The 19,700-nt window shown below is 45.8% G+C and overlaps 3 protein-coding genes across 4 annotated transcripts in view; 1 reads left to right on the plus strand and 2 right to left on the minus strand.

The window, feature by feature from the left end:
- Positions 1-4,226, plus strand: part of FKBP1B (FKBP prolyl isomerase 1B) — a 45,794-nt gene extending 41,568 nt beyond the window's left edge. The window contains exons 3-4 of the mRNA XM_040060636.2: positions 816-928; positions 3,521-4,226. Of these exons, the coding sequence (XP_039916570.1) occupies positions 816-928; positions 3,521-3,649 (242 nt within the window). The 3' untranslated portion in view covers positions 3,650-4,226. The remainder of the gene's footprint in view (positions 1-815; positions 929-3,520) is intronic.
- Positions 4,227-8,414: 4,188 nt separating this feature from the next.
- Positions 8,415-12,484, minus strand: SF3B6 (splicing factor 3b subunit 6). Its single transcript, XM_040060523.2, has 4 exons — positions 12,321-12,484; positions 12,032-12,150; positions 10,095-10,233; positions 8,415-9,598 (listed from the first exon to the last, which is right to left on the minus strand). Exons 1-4 carry the CDS (start codon positions 12,348-12,350, stop codon positions 9,509-9,511), a joined length of 378 nt encoding a protein of 125 aa, XP_039916457.1. The 5' UTR covers positions 12,351-12,484; the 3' UTR covers positions 8,415-9,508.
- Positions 12,485-12,642: 158 nt separating this feature from the next.
- Positions 12,643-18,482, minus strand: TP53I3 (tumor protein p53 inducible protein 3). Of its 2 annotated transcripts, none has more exons than XM_040058821.2 (6): positions 18,390-18,482; positions 17,112-17,254; positions 16,184-16,451; positions 14,734-14,946; positions 13,778-13,974; positions 12,643-13,035 (listed from the first exon to the last, which is right to left on the minus strand). In XM_040058821.2, the coding sequence occupies exons 2-6, from the start codon at positions 17,247-17,249 to the stop codon at positions 12,829-12,831; spliced, it is 1,023 nt and encodes a 340-aa protein (XP_039914755.1). In that variant the 5' UTR covers positions 17,250-17,254; positions 18,390-18,482; the 3' UTR covers positions 12,643-12,828. The 2 variants fall into 2 exon arrangements, with proteins under 2 accessions (XP_039914755.1, XP_039914756.1); XM_040058822.2 differs by lacking the exon at positions 18,390-18,482 and adding an exon at positions 18,251-18,374.
- Between the last annotated feature and the right edge of the window lie 1,218 nt (positions 18,483-19,700).

Below are 19,700 nucleotides of genomic sequence, written 5' to 3' on the forward strand. Positions count from 1 at the left end.
TAATATATAAATATCAGCCCAACCTTGCAGTATCCTGAGGAAAGCATTTTAAATACCAGGTACTTCTAAATTCAAAGCTACCGTAATTATCCACAGTTTGAAAAGAGAAGGAGAATGGCTGATCATGTAGTGCTCTGTGAAGCTTTGTCCATTTGCTGAGGAATCTGGGCATGTGTTCAAAAGCCATGGATTTGAAACACCACCCAAAGGAACGAGTAACGTGTTCTGTGACCGCCTCTTGTGGCTGAATGAAAACATGAACAATGGGTAGTGGAACATTTATATAAATGTCTTTGCTGCTTTCATATTTGTGACTGCAGAGGCTCTTCTGTTCTGTCTGAGGAGAGACACAGAGTTGGCATCTTGTGTAGAAGTGTCACACACGTGGTGTGGGATGGCCCCGTTTGTGTAACACACGTTTTTAGGGCAGCCCTGGATCAGGCACCTGTCTTGGGATTCTCTTCTGCAGCCTCCCACTTGTTTCTTGCCTGCTTTTATCCACTTAGGCAGGGAGCTCCACTGTGCAAACAACAGCTCTTCTGCATGTCTGTGCAATGTTGGGTGCAATATGGGTTGTTACCTATTGCATTGAGAATAATAAAAATAATTTCCATTTTAGAGCCTAAATTACAGGAAGGCAAAGGTAACAATATGGTACCGCTGCAGTTGCCTCTCCTGCCTTTTGAATGAGGCAAAGTGAAAATGGAAATGAGCAGCTGATGTGACCAAGACAATAATTTTTCATTCCTTCCCTCTCCTCCAGCACTTAAATTTAGATGTAGCTCAGACTGAAACCGTGTGTTTTGTTTTGGCAGGAATGCTACAGAATGGAAAGAAGTTTGATTCCTCCAGAGACAGAAACAAGCCTTTCAGGTTCAAGATTGGCAGGCAAGAAGTCATTAAAGGATTTGAAGAAGGTGTTACACAGGTACTAATAAATTGTTCTGGCTGAACCTGGAGCCTGCTGAAGGGTGTGTGAGCTCAGCAATGTCCAGGGCAGTGGTGACAAGACAAGTGGAAATCACAGTGTAGGATATGGAGTGTTTTTGTGAAAGTGTGGTGCATTTGAGCACGGTATTTCTATAGTTTCCATCCATCCATCCATCCATCCATCCATCCATCCATCCATCCATCCATCCATCCATCCTCCACCCATGGCTATCCCCTGCTCATGAACCTTTCTCCACCGTATGCATTTGGGAGGGGAGAGGTGAAGTCCCCTCACCAGGTGCCATATAAGCCCTGTCCCTCTCCCATGGGCAGCTCCACAGACAGCAGTGGCCTCTAAAATGTTGAGGTGGCTTTTTATGGAGTGACCTCTATTCAACTGCTCCATAAAAGCCCAAGCTGCCTTTATTGATGACATCCATGACCCAGCTACAGATTCTGACCCTGACTGAATAAGGTACCAAAGTGCACTGTTGCATTTTTATGACTTCAGACCCCCAGGTACAAAACATTCACTGATCAGCCCTATGCTGAGGGAAAGAAAACTGCCCTCCATTAATTACAGTGTGAGTGCCAGCACAGTAAAAGCGCCACAGTACAATTCACTGCCAGGTCTTGCTTTTTGTGCCGTGCTGTGAGGGCCCCCCACACATGAGCAGTGTGATCAGGCCCCTCAAGAGCACAAGTGAATGAGATCAGGGTGCAAAATCCTCTTGACTTCCCATTTCAGGATCCAGAAGCTCAGTGTAGGAGGCCTCTGCTCAAGTACTCTTACAGGAACAACTTTAACAGGAACAACTTCCTATGCTTAAAGAGAAAGAAGGGAGAATGCAAAATGAGAAACAATCCATTGAAGAATGATGCAACCATGCTTTTCCAGAGAGGGGTAGAAGAGACAAGGGTTTCCAGCCCTATGGAGAGAGCAATGCAAGCATTCCTTTCTCTCCAGCCAGAGGATTCCATTTGAGGAATCCTGTACTGTGAAAAATACCATCTTCCTCTGGAGGATTTGAGTTGGACTGTTTATTATTTGCTTTGCAGAAAGGCCTAAGAGAGCCTAGGACTGCAGAGCAGTAGGAACCAGAAGCCAGTGCAGATAAAGCAGCATCAACAAGCGCTGGGGGAATCAGTTCATCCCTTCCTTGACTCATCTCACTCCCCAGCTCTTGTCCCTTAGAAAATAAGTGGCCGAGACCCATTCCAGAAACCCGTGTGGCCACTCGCTGCCCTCCTGCTCCTCCTAGTGGATCACTGACACAAGTCGAGCTTGTGGCGGTCTCCTTCCACCCCAGGGTTTGAGGGATTTGGGGAATGTGCTGGACAGAGTCTCTTGGAACAAGGCACTTCCCTATGTCCAGCATGCAGATTTCACAAACCTTAATGTAATGACTGTCAGATGTCAGATGTCTGCATTTCTCTGCTCAGCTTCTGACAGTTCAAGTTTGCCTCATCCCTAGAACCCCAGGCATGACCTACCAGCTGCCTGGTCTGCAGGGAAATCTCCAAGCATTGGACAGCCAGCCCCATGCAAAATCTCTGTGGGGACCAGGGGAGGTCATTGACTTGGGCATCCTCAGCCCCATGCCATGAGCACTCCTTGAGTGTGGGAAAGTTCATATCCACATTTTTCTTCTATCCAAAGTAATTCACTCTCTAGCTTTGTTATATTTTATAGAACCTGAAAATATTCAACCTGAAAAAATTCTCAGCAGGAGCTGTCACATAATCTGTAGTCCAATGATGTGCCTGACCTTGGGAGAGAGGTCTGAGTTAAAAACACTGCTTCAAATCGGGGGATGTTTCTTGTGAAACAAGAAACGTTTCATATTAGCCAGTGACTATTACCATGCACCAGTATGGTGCATGAACAGCAGTTTGAAAGTGCTCCAAAATACTCAGAAGATAAACTCCAGATCTAGGTGAGCCACTCCCTTCAGAGCCAGCCTGGAGTGAGGGACATCAGTGTTCCTGCCCATCCCAGGGGCAAAGGCTCTCTGCCTGGATAAGCAGCATAAGTGAGATGTCTGCCCTGGGGCTTGGACTGAGTTTAGGGAAATAAGTGCTGAACCTGGCTATGCTGGGCACTGATTTCTCATGAACAGAGAGCTATGAGGGCCTTTTCCTAGTGCCTGCTGATGGTGCTCCTTGCAGCCCGTGCTCTGCAGAAGGAACTCAGACCTCCTGCTGCCCACCCCAGCAGGATGGACCAAACATGGTGTTAAAAAGTCTTTGTGTCACTTCCAGGCTGGTTCTGGCAGTTCAAGTAACTGCTGCGAGTGGCCAAAGCATGTCTGAGCTATTTATGGCAGCTTCAGTTTGAAGCAAACCCATTTGGACTCAGAATCATAGCGTGGCTTGGGTTGGAAGGGACCTTAAATATCTTCTCCTTTCAAGCCCCAGACTCAATAATCTTAAAGGTCTTTTCCAAATGAAACAATGCTATGAATTTGGTTACCCCAACACTCCCTGACTCTGTAAGTCTGCCAGGTAGTGATTTTTTGTTTGTTTGTTTTCCTCCTAATCCTGTCTTTTTTTGTCTTCTCTTCTCCTTTCTCCGACATCCAAAACCCAGATGAGCTTAGGACAAAGAGCAAAGTTGACCTGCACACCTGAGATGGCCTATGGAGCCACAGGCCACCCTGGGGTCATACCTCCCAATGCCACACTCCTCTTTGATGTGGAGCTTCTCAGGTTAGAGTGAACCTTCCCGAGGGAGTTGGCTGCAGACATCTGTTAATAACCATCTGTTCCTTCTCGCCTTGCCAGCGGCAGGAGGAATCTTCACTGGAATCCCAACCTTCCCTGCTCGAGCTGTCCTGTCAGTCGTGCCTGATGCTTGGTTTCCTATGCCTTCCTTCTCTTTTATAACTTTGTGGTGTCTGTATTTGCCTTTTATTAGAAGCTTTGCTCTGAGGAAAAATGTCTCCCGGTGTAACATTTCCGAGTTGTACATTTTATTTAATTTGCATGTACGAAGAAGTCACAGTGATGATTGAAAATATATATAAATATAAATATATATATATATATATTCCTTATTGAAAAAACCACTGCCTTACTGTACACTTAAACCAAGAAAAAATAAAAACCACAGAAGGTGCTCAAGAAAAAAAAATCCAATGTACGCCTTGTACATGAACGGGCATTAGCCAAACAGAGTTACCTGCGCTGCCACTTTTCTCAACTTGTACGTTCTGCTTGCTGCTGTTTTAAAAAATACTGTCTCATTTAAGAATTATAAGTATATCTATATAAAACAATAAAATCTTGATACTTTACCATTTCTTATCCTGTTTTTCTCTTCCGGCTAGCAGGATGCTCTTTGCTGTACAAGAAGTTCTTCAATCATCAATCCATTTTTTTGTTAATTCTTCCTCTTATATGAAATATATGTAGCTCCATGCACTCTTTCTATTAGAGAAGGCCCAGTGGAAAATCACTGTGGGACCAGAGGTACCAGGGACATGCAAGTAAGGGGTGCTGGGATGGTTCTCCTGACTCTCCATTTCCCCTGCCTCTATGGCCCCTCTGGCCAAAATTTGGCTGCTGAAGAGATGGAAAGTTCTGCTTGTCAAAGACATGCAGTGCTGGTCTAATTCTGTGCCTTTACAACAGTAAAACTAGTGGAGTATTTTCTACTGGAACTGAACAAGGCTAGAAAAGAGCAGGATTATGTGCATCCACCTTTCAAAAGAAATCTGAACTGTGGGATGATGTGACCGCTGAACACTCTGGGGTTTTTAGGCTGCATGAGCTGCTGCTGTTTACAAAGCCTGCAAACGGATCATGTGCACTGGGCCTCTGGCACTTGAGACTCAGCAATATTTATTTCATTTGCTGCTTATATGAATTCATGAAATGCTGGTTTCTCCTCTGGAGACCGGAAGATGTGTTGGCTGTTGCTTACCTGGATTTGGGAGCAGGATCTGATCAGCAAAGCTTTCTCTGTGCTGGTATTTTGCCTTGTTTGATTTCTTTCCATTAGGCTCAGTTTTTCTCTTTGCTGTAGAAAACCAGGGCATCACTGGGTCATGATGTTACTTTTATTTAAATTGACTATAAACTATTTGCATAGTTTTCTACTAATGGATGCTTTATGGTAATATTTCAAACAGTTGTGCTGTTTCTATGTCTATGTAAGAAGAACTCTATGTCTATGTAAGAAGAACACTCCCAGCACGAGCAGTCATACAGCAAAGCTACAGAGGTGGCCCCAGGTGACAGCTCCTGGAGTTGGGAGAGGGAATGAGCACAGAGAAGCAAAACTGCTTACTTCTGGTGATCTGGCCAGAGAACCATGGCTTGTCGTCTTCACTCTCCAGATGTTCATTTTACCCACAGAGCTGCATTTATTTCAGCTTGTTAATTAATAAACCCATATATCCATATCTTACACACTTTTAAACACTGAGTGGAATGAATGTTTTTCTCTCTTTGTTCTCCATAAAGAAATGAAGGGATTTTCAGAACCCTTGTTTCGGTGGAAATCTCAAGCCACTACAGCAGTGGGTTACACAGCCACTGACAGTTCTTTTATTTAGGGCACGCTAATTTCCTGTTAAAAATTGGTAATTGGATCTCTCAGGATCTGATGACCACCAGCTTTCCCAAATAATTTGAAAAGATCCTGCTCTCCTTTGCCATTGTCCTGGCCTCTGTTGCTGGCCTTCCTTTCACCACTGGGTCACAGATTGCACCTCCCAAAGTCTTGGTTAAAGGTGGTGTGGCTCTGTTGTGGCTGTCAAACACGGTTTGATTCAGCACATTGGTCTAAGCTGTTCCTATCAATGGCCCAGTTTAAGTTATTTGATTATTCAAACAAACAAACAAACAACCCCCCCCCCCCAAAAAACACACACACAAAAAACCAAAACAAAAACCCACCACCAATAACAAAAAAAGCCCCACCCAAAGTGTGTGTTACTCCATGTCCTTGTAAATAGTCTTCCTGCATCTTTCTTGTCAGCTCCCTTCAGGTACACAATTAGGAAAGCCACAATTAGGTCACCCCAAAGCTTTTCTTTCCCAGGCTGAACAATCCCAACTCCCACAGTTTTTCCTCATGGGAGGAGTGCTCCATCCCTCTGATCATCCTGGTGTCCCACCTCTGGACTTGCTCTAAACAGGTCTGAGTCCTCCCTGTGCTGGGCGCCCCAGAGCTGGATGGAGCACTGCAGGTGGGGTCTCACCGGAGACCAGCACCTGCTTTGGGCCCTTTCCTGAATGCCCCAACAGCGAGTGGCGATGCCAAGGATTGGGAGTGACCCAGGAATGGCCCCGTGCTCCCTCCATCCGCTCCTGGCCTTGCTGTCCGGGAGTTCTGCAGCATCTGAGACAACAGCAGGGCATGGCTCTGCCCTTCTGCTCCTGCAGGTTTCCTGCTGGGCTCCGAGAGCTGATCGTCCTCCATCTTACCACCTCTCTCTGCAGAGCTGCCATGTGCTCTTCCCTTCTGCCCTCCCAGCACACCCCAGCCATTACCCGCTCCCTAAAATCCTCTTTACAGCTGGCTGATGAAGCTCTCCCTCATTGCCTCCTCTCTGTGGAGACCTTGGTTGGAAACAGGGATTATTACATTTTTCATGCCAATTTCATTAAAAAGAAAAAATCTGAAAGGAAAACTAATTGTGCTTTGTGATACTTAAGGAAATTAAGTCTTCAAGGAAATGTAATCTTCAGCTCTTTATTCGACTGCAAATGCGTTAATTTATTTAATTGTATCATCGATCAACACAGTACATAAAATTATTACCTCTATATAATAGATTGGAAAAAATTTACTGTCATTGCCTATGTAATTAGATATACTCATTACTAATTTCTAAACAGATTCGATGGGGAAAAAAAAATGACCTTCCAGTCTTAATTTCATGCCCTACTTCCTGAAAAATTAAACTGGAAGTGAGCACATACAAAACCAGCACAGATGCAGAGCGCGAGGCTGGTAACATCTGCTTTATTTGCTGCCCCTCTGCCATTCATGAGCTGAACTCATTTCCCTGTTCTTTGATATTACATTTCAAACAAAATCTTGAGTAGATCTCATCAAAACAGTCCTCTGGGCATTCCATTTCCATTTCCCCTGTCTTGCAGGTACAAATTATTATTTCATTTTACATGTGCAGGGACACTGAAAGCCCTGAACAGGCACTGGAAGAAAAACTATGAAATGGAATATTTAATGAAAGACGGCAGCTGAGCTCTCAGAAAAATCAAAAGCTGCTGATCTTGAGGATTCATTGAAGGAATTTTTATTAATCTTATTACCCTAAAGAATGGCTTTTTATGTATGTTTTTCAAACAGCATCAAATCCTCATCAAAACAGACACTGCAGTGCAAGCACCATGCTCTCTGCTATTGACAGAAGCAATATGGTATTTGCATATGATTTAAAACAAGGCTGGCAGCACGCAGCACCGTTATTGGCAGTCTGGTATTTATTATCAGTGTTCATTAGTTATAGAACCATAAATCCAGCATGGCAACAAGCACCTCCAATTCCCGTTTCAGCAAGGAGCCTTCTCCATGCCCAGCAGTTGGTGTAAGTGATTTCAGTTATCCAGGTGTTTGGTACATGGACGCGTACATACATACATATAAATACATATATTTATATATATAAAAAAGATATATATATGGGGGAAGAGCAGTTTGCAATCCTTGAAAAGCCCTGGATGCTCACACAGAAGCAAGCCTCCCAGCAGTATTTCATCAATTTAAACATTTTTAGTGCAATCTGGTTGTTGCCTGGGAACCCTCGGTTTGTGTTGATCTGACGGGCAGGAGCTGGAAGCCAGGCTGGCCATGGAGGGACCGCTCACCTGACCCAGCTCCATTCCCCCAGCGCCTGCTCCTGACCTCAGCCAGCGTTACTGCGGCCTGCAGGGCTTCTTGCTGCAAAAACAGCTTCAGGTTTCAGGGACGGAAGCAGGGATGGAGGAGTTGCACGCTGCGCACACACAGCCTGGCTCTGGCTCACATCCCTAGTGCCTGTGTGCAAGGGAAGGCAGGGCACATCTGCTCCACTGGGATCCCGTGTCAGGCACTGGATGGGGCTTCAAGCACCCAAACCTGAAATCACACCTCAGCCACTGGCTGCTTTCCCCCAGAGCTGGCTTGGAGCTCACTCTTCATGAGCCATTACCAAACTTTTTTTGGTAGCACCTGATGTATTAATTTGTAATAGTTTCTTTCAGGAATGAATAAAATTGGACTATTCAGTGCAAAGTGACAAGTGTTTAGTTTCTCACTGGTTCCAGCTGGTAAATGTGAGTATTGCCGTGAGCCCGTTCCAGGTGCCAGGGATCTCCTGCAGGTGAGATGTGGGCATTGCTCCCACACACACACATCCCTGTACCCATGGAGATGGATGTGCCACAGCTCCTGCCTGCATCAAACACTTGGGTGATGAATGACTCCTAACAGCACAGGTTACAGGCAGGAGGAGCACAGCATGAAGCCAGCCTTGATGAAAAAAAGCAAAATATGCAGACATTTATTTTTTTGTCAAATGGACACACTGTTGTTGCTGAAGTGACAGATTCCAACAAAAAAGTAACTTCAGAAAATGGAAGCATCCTCTATGACAGTACAATGCACTGAAAAACAAAGCTGAATTACAAATCCCAGGCAAAGTATATTGTTACCTGCCCTGGCTCTGCACTGGCTGGAAGTTGTCTGGTCACAGAGTAGAACATCACAACCATGCAAATAAATCCTCCCAAGGCAGGATACTACCCACATTCACACAACTTCCAGCTGGTTCAGAACACAGTCAGAGCTTATTCTTTCCCACTTCCAAAAGATACAGGTTATATACACTCTGGATCACACTCATTTTTATATACAGGACATGAGTACTGAAAAAACTGCCAAAAAAATCTAAATTTGTTTTTCCTCCATCAGATGCTGCACCTAAAAATGTACAGAAAATGTGTTACAGTTCAACTATGCCAAGTAGAAAACAATCAGACTGCAGGTATCAAAATGAAAACCTTCATCTACTGTCTCATTTTGGTCATGTGTGCTTTACAGCAAATCCTCAGTCCAAACCTGGGACACACAACAAAGCCCCCATACACTTTTCTTTTTTGTAGTGTGAGAGCTGGGTTGTTTCACTGCAGCTCATCAGAGCTGGCACCACCACTGGGAACAAGGTACTTGGACTGGAGTCTCCTCATCAGCTGGATCCTTCTAAAAGCCGTTTATTTTCTACAGTTTGTGAAAGAAACTTTGTAACAAACATGGAGTTGGGCTTGCTTTGTTCAGTCAAACAGAGAACCCACGCAGTCCTTTCTTGAAAGCTCCCGCTAGAAACAGGTAAATGCAGCCTTTACCAGGTCGCCCTCAGCACAGAGAAGCCATGTCACCTTGGGGGATTTAATCTTAAAGCAGATCTCCCTGTGTTCTACATTTATTTAATACTAATCTGAAGATATAAAGACCCATATTGCAGCTTATTGAATTTATAAGAGAAAAAATTACACTTTGTTAAGAGTTCCTGTTTAGGCCAAGAACTGGCCAGCAGGGCCTGAAAACAGTTTTCCAAAAACGATCAATTTATTTTGGTGGGTCTGTGTTAATTCCATATTTTTCCTTGAGAAGTTTAAGCTGTTCTTCTTTCTTCTTTGTGTCCATCTTTTGGAATGCCTGTATTAAGGAAAATAAAAGGTGTTAGAGGATGAAAGAAGCCTCTCATCTTATGCAGTTATTTCCCAGTATCTGCAGCAAGCATCACTGTGAACTCCATCACCAACACACACACACACAGAGCATTGTTTGATCCTTGTCCTTGGAGATGTCACAGGGCCCTGGATGCCGTCAGTGACACGGAGGACATCGAGAACTGGAGACTTTTTACCCATAAAACAGATCTCACCTCCTGCTGCAGCTGTGCAACTGTGGGGCCTCTGCACCCTCTCCTCCAGAGAACCCTCCCCATAAACACGTTTTTCACTCCCTTGGTCCAAAGGTCTCTTTTTTGCATGCAAATCACCAAGTAAATATGAAACTCTGACCATGTATCCCATTCACTCTCTCCAAGAGTTTGGATTTTATTTCTTAAAAATACCCAAGTAACTATCTTTACAAACGGATGCTGGGGATGTTTTTTTGTGACAGCTCTGTTCAGCCCAGGTGCACGTACCCTGTTTGCGTTGTAGTACAGAACCACGAGGTATCTGTTACACACGTTGAACCCCGACAGGTGGTCACAGGCGTTCTTGGCATCGAAGATGTCCTCATAGACCACGTAGGCTGTTCCTCTGGTCTCAGGGGTATTTCCACTGCACAGCAAGGGCACAATCACAGTCAGATAAAATGAACGAGAAATAGTTTATTTATTCCACAGTGACTGAGATTAGATGAATGAATGCAACTTCACTAAAAAACAATTTGTTATTTTTTTCTAGGTATTAAACTACATCCCTGCTTTCCACACCAAAGAGTTCAGAGCCAGAGACAACAGGAAAATGTGCTGTATTTTGCTCTATAAGGGAGATGCACCTCTCTACAACAACTGGGTCGTTGAAGCTTTTGTCAGGGCTGCCACGTTGTGTCTGGAAAAAATTTAAATCTTTATTATAACAATTAGTTTTTATTTAATATTACAAGACTTGTCTGTCAGTTAGTGGCTGTCCGAATCAGATATGTGTCCCTTGGATGGAACAGGGCTCCTGGAATGTCACAAAGTCAATTTAAAAGGCAGAACATCCCCGCTGGTGCAAGGCCACGGCTGAGGCACAGCCATGAGACACAACAGCAATGAGTGAGAGGGGCTGCAGAGTTTACAGATCTCAAAAGGTCTCGACTAAAGGACGGTGATAAAGATTTCACAATCTGAACAACTGTCTCTAAGGTGCTTCTGAGAACTCCCAAGGACAAACGGTTTCACACATATCCACACTGGGATCTGTGCAAAAGTGAGGAGGAGAATGGGATAAACACTGCATAGAGCACAAAAGCTTTTACAAAGGGGCTCACACGTTATGCCTTGGCACAGATGATTTCTGTGGGAAATTACAAGAATTACTAGGTCTGAACAAGCTGCTGGATGCACACACCAGTGCATCACTCCAGTGGAAAGCCCTAATTCTGTGTCCCATTACCATAATGTTCCAGCCTACATGTTTTCAGAAAAATTAAGTGCTGGCTCTCCTTTATGCTCATTAGCAAAAATTCCAGCTATTTAGCCAGGCAGTGTTTACACTGCCCCTTGCTTCCTCAGCCACTTCTCCAGTCACATCCACTGCCCCTCCTTGCTTGAGAAGGGTCTGTCTGGTGTCACATCCCAGCATGGCACCAGCAGCACGTGCCCCCTTGGTGTCCTTTGCTTACTGAGGGAAACTCTGTAAAACTCACTTTACTCTACACACCAATCAATCAAAGAAGTTACCCAGAGAAGCTGTGGATGCTCCATCCCTGGCAGTGTTCAAGGCCAGGCTGGACGGGGCTCAGAGCAACCTGGTCAGGTGGAAGGTGTCCCTGCCCACTGCAGGGCCTTGGAATGAAATGGTCTTTAAGGGCCCTTCCAACACAAAGCCTCCTCTGATGACCAAAGCTCAGGTCCTCGGCATTTGAACTAACCAGGAGAACATCAGAGCTGCTGCAGACTTGTACAATCTCCATGCATTTCAGAACCAAAGGCACAGTCACAACCCCACCATCCAGACACAGTACGGCCCGAGGACATCCCGCCTCTGGCACGCAGGGGTTGCTGCTGGTATTTGTTTCTAGTGAACAGATCCAGCAATAGCAACATCCCTGTTTTTCAGATACTCATAAAACAGGAAAACTGTTTGTGCTCAGCTTCTGCTTTTCCTATTTTTACCCCAAGTCAAGGTAAAACTTCAGCTGTATTTGGATCTTGCTTAAACAAACAAGTCTCTCATATTTTATCAACTTCCCCAAGTTCATTTTAAATTTAAGCACATTCTCTGCATCTCCCAGCAGAATAATTTTCTAACAAATTCACTTGTTAAGAGCATCATCACATCCCACTCTGGCACTCAGGGCGCTGCTGCAGGGCATTGAAACATCCTGCCGTGAAACCCTTCACGGTCCAAAGAAACTGGAAATACTCACACTCTGATCTGCCGGATGGGCCCGTACTTCCCAAAAATGTCGTACATCTCCTCGGCCGTGATTTTGTACGGCAGGTTCCTGATGTACAGGATCCGGTTGACCTCCGGCGGGAGCCGGATCTGATGAGGGACGGACAGGCGGTGTGTTAGACCCAAGGAACGCACTGCAAACCTTAATTATCACCCAGTCCCACCCCCCTGCCGCGTTCCCGTTCAGAGCAGCGGGGTGCCTGGAGCGGGACGAAGCGAGAGCCCAGCCCGGCAGGAACGGGACAGGGCAGCGCACTCACATTGGCTCGTTTGGCTGCTTGCATCGCCATGTCGGCGGGCAGAGAGTGGGGGCCGCGGCCTGGGAGAGAAACACCGGCGGGGACGGAGGCTGGAGCGGAGACAGCGGCGGGGTCCGGAAGCGGTGGGCGGGAAACCCGGATCTATCCCAGCAGGCACCGCGCGCTCCCCTCACGGAACCGGATCTATCCCGGCGTGCACCTCGCGGGAAGCGGCAGCGCGCGGCACCGCCCACCCCGCCACGTGACCTCGCTATCGGCCCCGCCCCTCCAACCCCGCCCCGGCGTTAAGCCCCGCCCATGGCGCGCGGCCCCGGCCCTGCCCCCCCGGTGCCTCAGGGCCGGCCGTACGCGTGCGATCCGCCGTCAGAATTGTGACACGAGCCTCTTTAATAAACGCTTCCTCCTTATCCTTTCCCCGTCCTCCCCACCCACGCGAATCGGTCCCGGTGTGGAGCAGAAGCGGCAGGATGGCCGCAGTGCAGCCCCCGCAGTGACTGTCCCGGAGCAGCTACGGCAGCGGCCCTTTCTTGAAGCAGACGGGAATTTCGATGACGATTTTGCCGATGTTCTTGTTTTCCTCCATAGCCCTGTGTGCCTCAGCGATGTTGTGCAGGGGGTAAACGCTGTCCACGAGGGGCTGGAGACGCGGGGAAGCCCCTTCGGCAAAATGGGGCAGCACCTTCTCTGTGAAGGCTCTCACCAGCCGCTCCTTGTACTGGGGGAAAAAGCACCTCAAGGTCACTTCCAATCGCTCCGCTCACCGAGGTGTCTCAGAGCACGGCGTATAAATGTACACAGCCCTCAAGGAGACACCTGACATTCTCGCAGTGAAATGGAGATAAAAACTCCTAACGGGTCTAAATTACAAACATGAAGAAAGCTTTTTATTGCATCTTAATTGAATTAAATTCCCCAAAGCAAGTGGTGGGAGCTCAGTGCAGAACCATTTGAATCAAACTGATGAAGTTCTTGTAAATATTCTGTCTTAAACTATGCACAAAATCTACCTTAGGGCTCTACACTGCTGGTCTTTTATTGTCATATCTGAGACTATTCCACATAAAATGAGTTTTCTTTGGTAACTGGACATCCAAATGGCCTTTGTTTCTCCTTTGAATTGACCTAATAGAGATTTTTATTTTCCCCTCCTCAGACTTGAACAAGTTGCCTGATCACTGGGGTTTTATTTCTTCTAGGGCCAAATATCTAAATTATGGTATTCACGAAGAACAGTAAGAAGTCCTGGGTGTCATTCCTCTCATTCGGGGAGGAATTTGATAAAAATAGGAAAAAGACATTATAACTTAATTTGTGACATTTTCCAAAGTATGTAGTAACAGTTCAAGGTGGAGCTTTTCTGGCAAGAATGTATTTAACACTGGTTTTAAAAGAAAGCTCTCAAAACTATCAAAAATTTTAAGATCAAACTGCATATACTGTTTATAGCCAGTACTTGCCTCTTTGTCTCGGGACCGTAACAGGCTCGTGTGGATGCTGGCTCTTTTGGAAAGCAGCCTTGCCAGCAAATCCCCATGGACTTCACCTCCACTCAGCAGTCCGTAAATAATCCACCGGCCATCAGTACTCAGGCACTTGAGATTCTTCTCCCAGTAGGAGGCCCCAACACAATCTAAAATAATATCTACTCCAGAACCTCAAGAAGAAACAGAAGAGATTTCAGCAATGAAATCAAGCTGCATTAAGGGTAGGAGAATTTCAAGCAGGACTAAAACCTTGTTGTTCATAGGTACAGAATCAACCCTGCAATTCTTATTTAAATCTTTCTGCTGAAATTAGGAATTGGCACAGTGATTTGTAAGGAATTACAGAATCAGGCACCCCCCCCCCCAAAAAAAAAATCATCAGTTACCCATAACTCAGGCATAAACCACCCCAAATGCTTAGAAAAGCTACACTTTTCTAACAGTTCAAGAATTAAGTGGGGTGAGGCCCTGGCACAGGTTGTCCAGAGAAGCTGTGGCTGCTCCCATCCCTGCAAATGCTCAAGGCCAGGTTGGATGGGGCTTAGAGCAAGCTGGTCTAGTGGAAGGAGTCCCTGCCCATGGCAGCGTGCTGGAACAAGATGATCTTTAAAGTTCTTTCCAGCCTAGGCCATGCTATGCTTCTGTGATGGTTCAAACATCAAAATGCGAGGATTTGGTCCCCAGGGAACTCCTTCGGGAGGCAGCAATAACAAGGCACAATATTTATGCCCCAAATGAACAGAGCCAAAGAGAGCCCATGCAGAAAACAGCACAATTAAACTAAGGAAAGGCCTGTTCTGGGCTGAACAGGATATCAGGTTATGCTTACAGGGTCACTACTGTCTGCTCCCTCACCAAGTGACAGCTCAAAGTGAGTGTGTGTCCACATGTTGGGAGGTTCACTTGCACTTTCACAGGGAGGTTTTTACCTTGGGTGAACTCCAAGACCTTTTCACTGAAGTCTTCATTCTTGTAGTTGAACCCTGCAGCTGCTCCAGCCTTTGCTGTTGCTTCCAGCTTTTCCTGAGTTCCTGCTGTCACAATGGGAATAGCCTTTGCCAGCCTCACCAGCTGAATGGCTGCCATGCCAACTCCACTGGCTCCAGCGTGGATCAACACTCTCTCACCCTCCTGTACTTTTCCTGGAGGAGGGCATAAGGAAAGTGGTCACCCTTTGGGCATCACCTTTGGATTAAAACATGAACAGTCTGGAAGATCTCAAAGAAGAGGTTGAAAGAGATGCCCTTGATTGGACTTTGGACAACTGGACATTTTCGTAGCCTTTGTGAAAGAGAGAAATCCAGAAGTAGCAGAGGTTGCAGTGTGCTGACAGGACATCATTTTACCAGCCTCAGTGGAAGGACTTTGTCTTGGCCTTGTGCAGTTCTGGGCATCTGTGACCAAGATGCTTAAGTGAGTACAGTCACAGCCTTTTTACACCATCAGTAGGACACACTTGGAGGATGTTCATACTGAGAAATCAGGCACTCAGCAATGGAGAAATACCAGAAATGCTGGGTAACATTAAAGACCACTCCTACCAGTCATTTTACCATCTGTTGGTTGCATTATTTTGTGTTTCGCCAACTGCTCCTGGAAGTGAGGCACCAGGTAGCCTCCCACTGATCCCCAGTGGGGATCCTTCAAAACTGATTGAAGCAAGTCTGCAGGGAAGCTGTGTTTGGAACTTCTGTTTCTCATTGGATCTTTTAGATGCTACTGCTGAAGAGTGTATTTCTCACCTGAGGAAAACTCTGGCAAGTGCTACTGTTTATTACCTTGGCAGCATATTTTTTAAATTAAGAGTGTGGGCTTCTGTCTATTTTAAATCAGCTCAGAGTGGATTTTACCTACAAATAATATCTCTGTTAAACAGGGTGCAAGATGTTGCCTACTGCAGATCCACAAGCAATTAGTGATAAAGTTCTTGATATGGTCATCCATGCAGTGAAGCTAGATCCTTAGAGGTAAGATGTGTTTTCTGGAGTGTGGAAAACATGGGAGTAATTTCAGGGTTTAGTCTTAATGGAAGGTGTCCCTGTCCATGTCAGTGGAGTGGAACTAGATGATCTTTAAGATCCTTTTCAACCCAAACCATTAAGTGATTCAAACTGAGAAATAGAGAAAAGAAATCTGACCATCTTTCCATATCCTTCCTTGTGAATATATAATCAGCAGGGTGGGTTGGCACTGGGGAGAGGTGGTTAAGATTCAAGCAAGGATTTGTGTCTGGCATACTGGATTCCTACCCACAAGAAGGAAGAGAAAAAGTTCTCTGAAGGCAAACAACATTCAAATGGAGGCATCAAGGAGAGGATTTTGTAACAGAAAAGAAGATGAGCTGTTTTGGTGGGATAAATGGGCAAATGCACCTCTCACCTACAAAATGGAGCAGCTGAAATGCTGTTAGCCAGGCTTCAGGGATGGCTGCAGCCTGAATAAAAGTCATGTCTTTGGGAACTGGCATCAGGAGGCCTTCGGGCACTGTCACGAATTGTGCCTGGCCTCCCCCGGAGAGCAGAGCCATCACTGCATCGCCGATCTTCCACCGGCCCGAGCAGCCGGGGCCCAGCCCAGCCACGCTCCCAGCTGCTTCTAGGCCTAAAATATCACTTGCTCCTTTGGGGGGAGGGTACTTCCCTCTCCTCTAAAGTTAAAAACAAAAAAAAGAGAAGGCAAGGAAGGAAAAGCCAAACATCAGTGAATGTAATGACCTGCAATATTTCATTCACACGTCTCCAGCCTAAATTCCTATTTGTTAATCCTGATTTTGCCCTGTGTATGTGTTGCAGTAACTTGAGGATCTTCTAGCCTCTGGAAACACTTCTGCTTCCTAAGTATTATTCTTCCTAAGTTTTATTCTTAAAATAAGAATAAATTGAAATACTTGTGAGTCCCCTTTGTCCAGGCTAATCCCTGCTATGGAGGTCAGAGCATGGCTTGCAACTCAAACTAATAATTTGAATGCGAATTTGAATAAATTTTCTCCCACTGAAACTGTGCCACTGGAACATTTCCTTTTCATCTCAAATGCCCAGAAAAGGGTCTAAGATCTAGCAAGATCAGAGCTTTGGTTTTACATGTTCTGTTTAAAGGCAGCTGCCGTTCTGTGCCAGCCCGGCACTGCACTAACTCAGATAAAAACATTTATGTGCTGAATCAACAGATCTCTTCTTTCAGCCCTATGAACTCTCTTATCCAAATGCTCATTAGGTTCAAACTCTTTTAGTTCATCATATCTGTCAAGACTTCAGAGGTGCTTGAAAAATCTGTGTTGTTTTTAGGTGCATAAATCTGCTTAACATACCTGGAGTAAATCGGCCCTGTTCAGAGCACTGGCAGAGACCTTCACAAGAACTTCTCCTTCTCCTGGATCTGGTTTCATCACTTCTTTCATATAGAGATTTTCTGGGCCTCCTGGGCTATCAAAATAGGCTGCAAACATTTTCTCTAAAAAAAAAAACCAACAAAACCCAACACAACAAACTGAATAAATGTTGCATGAATGCAGGCACACTTAATGTGCGTGAAATTCTCAGTAATGAAAGGTAGCAAAGCTTTAAAAGTTCCTATCTATTTCCCTTGCTTCAGGAGGTGATTCCTGTGTGCCTGATGCGCTGTGGTAAAGGATCCCACTACTGCAGGAGTCTTTCAGGTACCTCCTCAGATGCTGCTGCTGGGATCCTTTTGGCACCAGCAGCTGTTGAGATGGGCTGAGCTGTCAAGCCTCCAACTGCCTGGTAAAATCAAATGTGGAACAGAGTTCTCTCTGCTCCCTGGGTGCTGGTGAAGGAGGTGAGAAGGAGAGGCAATCACAACGGGAACAACTGTGTTACTTCCCGAGGGCTGGTACTGCACTGAGTGCAGCACAGGATGGGTTGCAGGCTCTTCAAGTAACCAGTACTGTGACAGACCACCCTGCCCTCTAAAAATCACCGATTTCTGCACAGGAAGAGCTAAGTGCATACCTAATTATTTGTGGTAAGACTGGGAATGCAGAATGACAAACAGCTTGAGACCCCAGGGATGTGAATGCCCACAGGGTGGTGCTCTATGGCTACTTTATGGTGAATAAGCACTTCCAATTGTTTGTGTAAAATGTATTCTAAAGGTTTTTCTTTCGGAGGCTGTCTGTCTATTCATTGTTTTCAACCATTTAATCCAGTCCCACGAAATTTGCCTGTATCAACAAAAACATTCAATGGGAAGCCCACCTGATGCCACCCCGTAACAATTGTTTCTGTTGTCTTAATTGGGTCCAAATTTAGTCAGTTAAAAATAAGATGTGAAAGAAGCTTTTGTCCTTCTTTCGTCAGAGTTCATTAATCTGCTTTTTAATAAATTATTACCTTTATTCCTAGAAGCAGGCCCACAAAAAAGTGTAAAAAAACCCAAAACACCCAACCCAAAACAAAACCAAAAAACCAAGAGGGTCTGAATATTTACATTGCTCTCAAGTGCACAGAAAACCAGAGGAACTAAGATACAAGTTTCCAACCATTTCGAGCTCTCAGATCTGCCAGCAGCGGCTGAAAACACCAATTAGAAGAAGCTGTGCGGCTCCCGAGCCCGCTCCCGAGCTCACCTTTCTCCTGTGCGGGCCGGGCCGTGCGGAACGAGCCCCGGCTGTCCCCGGGCGCGGACTGCGCTCCCGGCCGCTCCTCTCACAGCCCGGCGCTCGCACCCGGCCCCGCCCCTGCAGGTCAAGGGGAGGAGCGGGGCGAGGTTGGAGCGGCAGCTGTGAGGAGTCAGAAACCCTGGCGCGGCTCGCCATTATTTCTGCTAACGACCTGGGTTTTTCCCCGGGCTGGCACAGAAATCTCTTCTCCCGCTTGGCCTTGCGGCAGAGTTGGGCCTGCTGCCCGTGCCGGTGCCGGTGTGTGTGTGATGGGTGCTCCAGCTGAGCAAACGCTGGCGTTTCGGAATTCTGAGGGTCTCAGACTCGATTTACTGCACCGGCACGGCGGGCGTGGGAGCTGTGCCAGCCCTGATGCCATAAACGCGTTGGGGAGGCTGCCCTGGGCTCTGTTCGTGGACAGCAGCGGCGTGCAGAGCTCGCTGCTTCACGTCCTTAAACCCCGTGTGTTTCCGCCTGCTGGACTGGAGTCAGAACCAGAACTGTTCTGAAAGTCTGATGATATCTCCTTTAGCTTTGCGGGAGGATCAGATCACGCCTTTCTCTGTGTCCTAGTCACCAGCTCTTGAGTGTTTGAGCTGTCAGGGAATAAAACTGACACTTAAGACTATTTTAAAATGGTAACTCAGATGTGTGGGATTTTTTCTGTGGATTTTTTTTCCCTGTGATAATGAGATTTTTGGATTCAGGCTCTTAAACTCCTCTTTTAAACTGAACAAATTTAAATTCAAGTATAGCTAAAAATTTGTTTGTTCTCACATGACTTGAAGAGCTAATAATTGATGTGTTTCTGTAGATGAAAGGATCATGAAGCCTGGTCTGTAGTACACACAGCCTGATTCAGCGCTGGTGCTGACGCTGTCCCTCCTCCACTGTCCCCAGAGAACTTTGCAATCCACTGCAGTTTAAAATAACTTTCTATTGCAGTCATTGACAATGCAAATTCACATGATAAAAATATATTATCCAAGGATATACTGGACAGTCTGAAAATGTGTTAATGTAGCAATTTCCTTTGTCCCTTGGGTCAGTGGCCCCTGCATAGCTGTAATGCCATTAGAGAACCTACTTTGCTTAGTGATATCAATAACTATGTTATCTGAAAACAGGCTAAAATACAGCATCAGAAAGATAAAACAGAGCATCTTAAAGCAAATACTGAAGACTTCAGTTCTGTTAAAAAACTTAGAGGGCAGATGTGTTGCCCAACGAAGAGAAACACAAACCACAAAGTAGTTTATGCGGTGCTTTATTCGGGCC

This window comes from Hirundo rustica, chromosome 3, assembly GCF_015227805.2.
Source record: "Hirundo rustica isolate bHirRus1 chromosome 3, bHirRus1.pri.v3, whole genome shotgun sequence".
Lineage (NCBI taxonomy): Eukaryota > Metazoa > Chordata > Aves > Passeriformes > Hirundinidae > Hirundo > Hirundo rustica.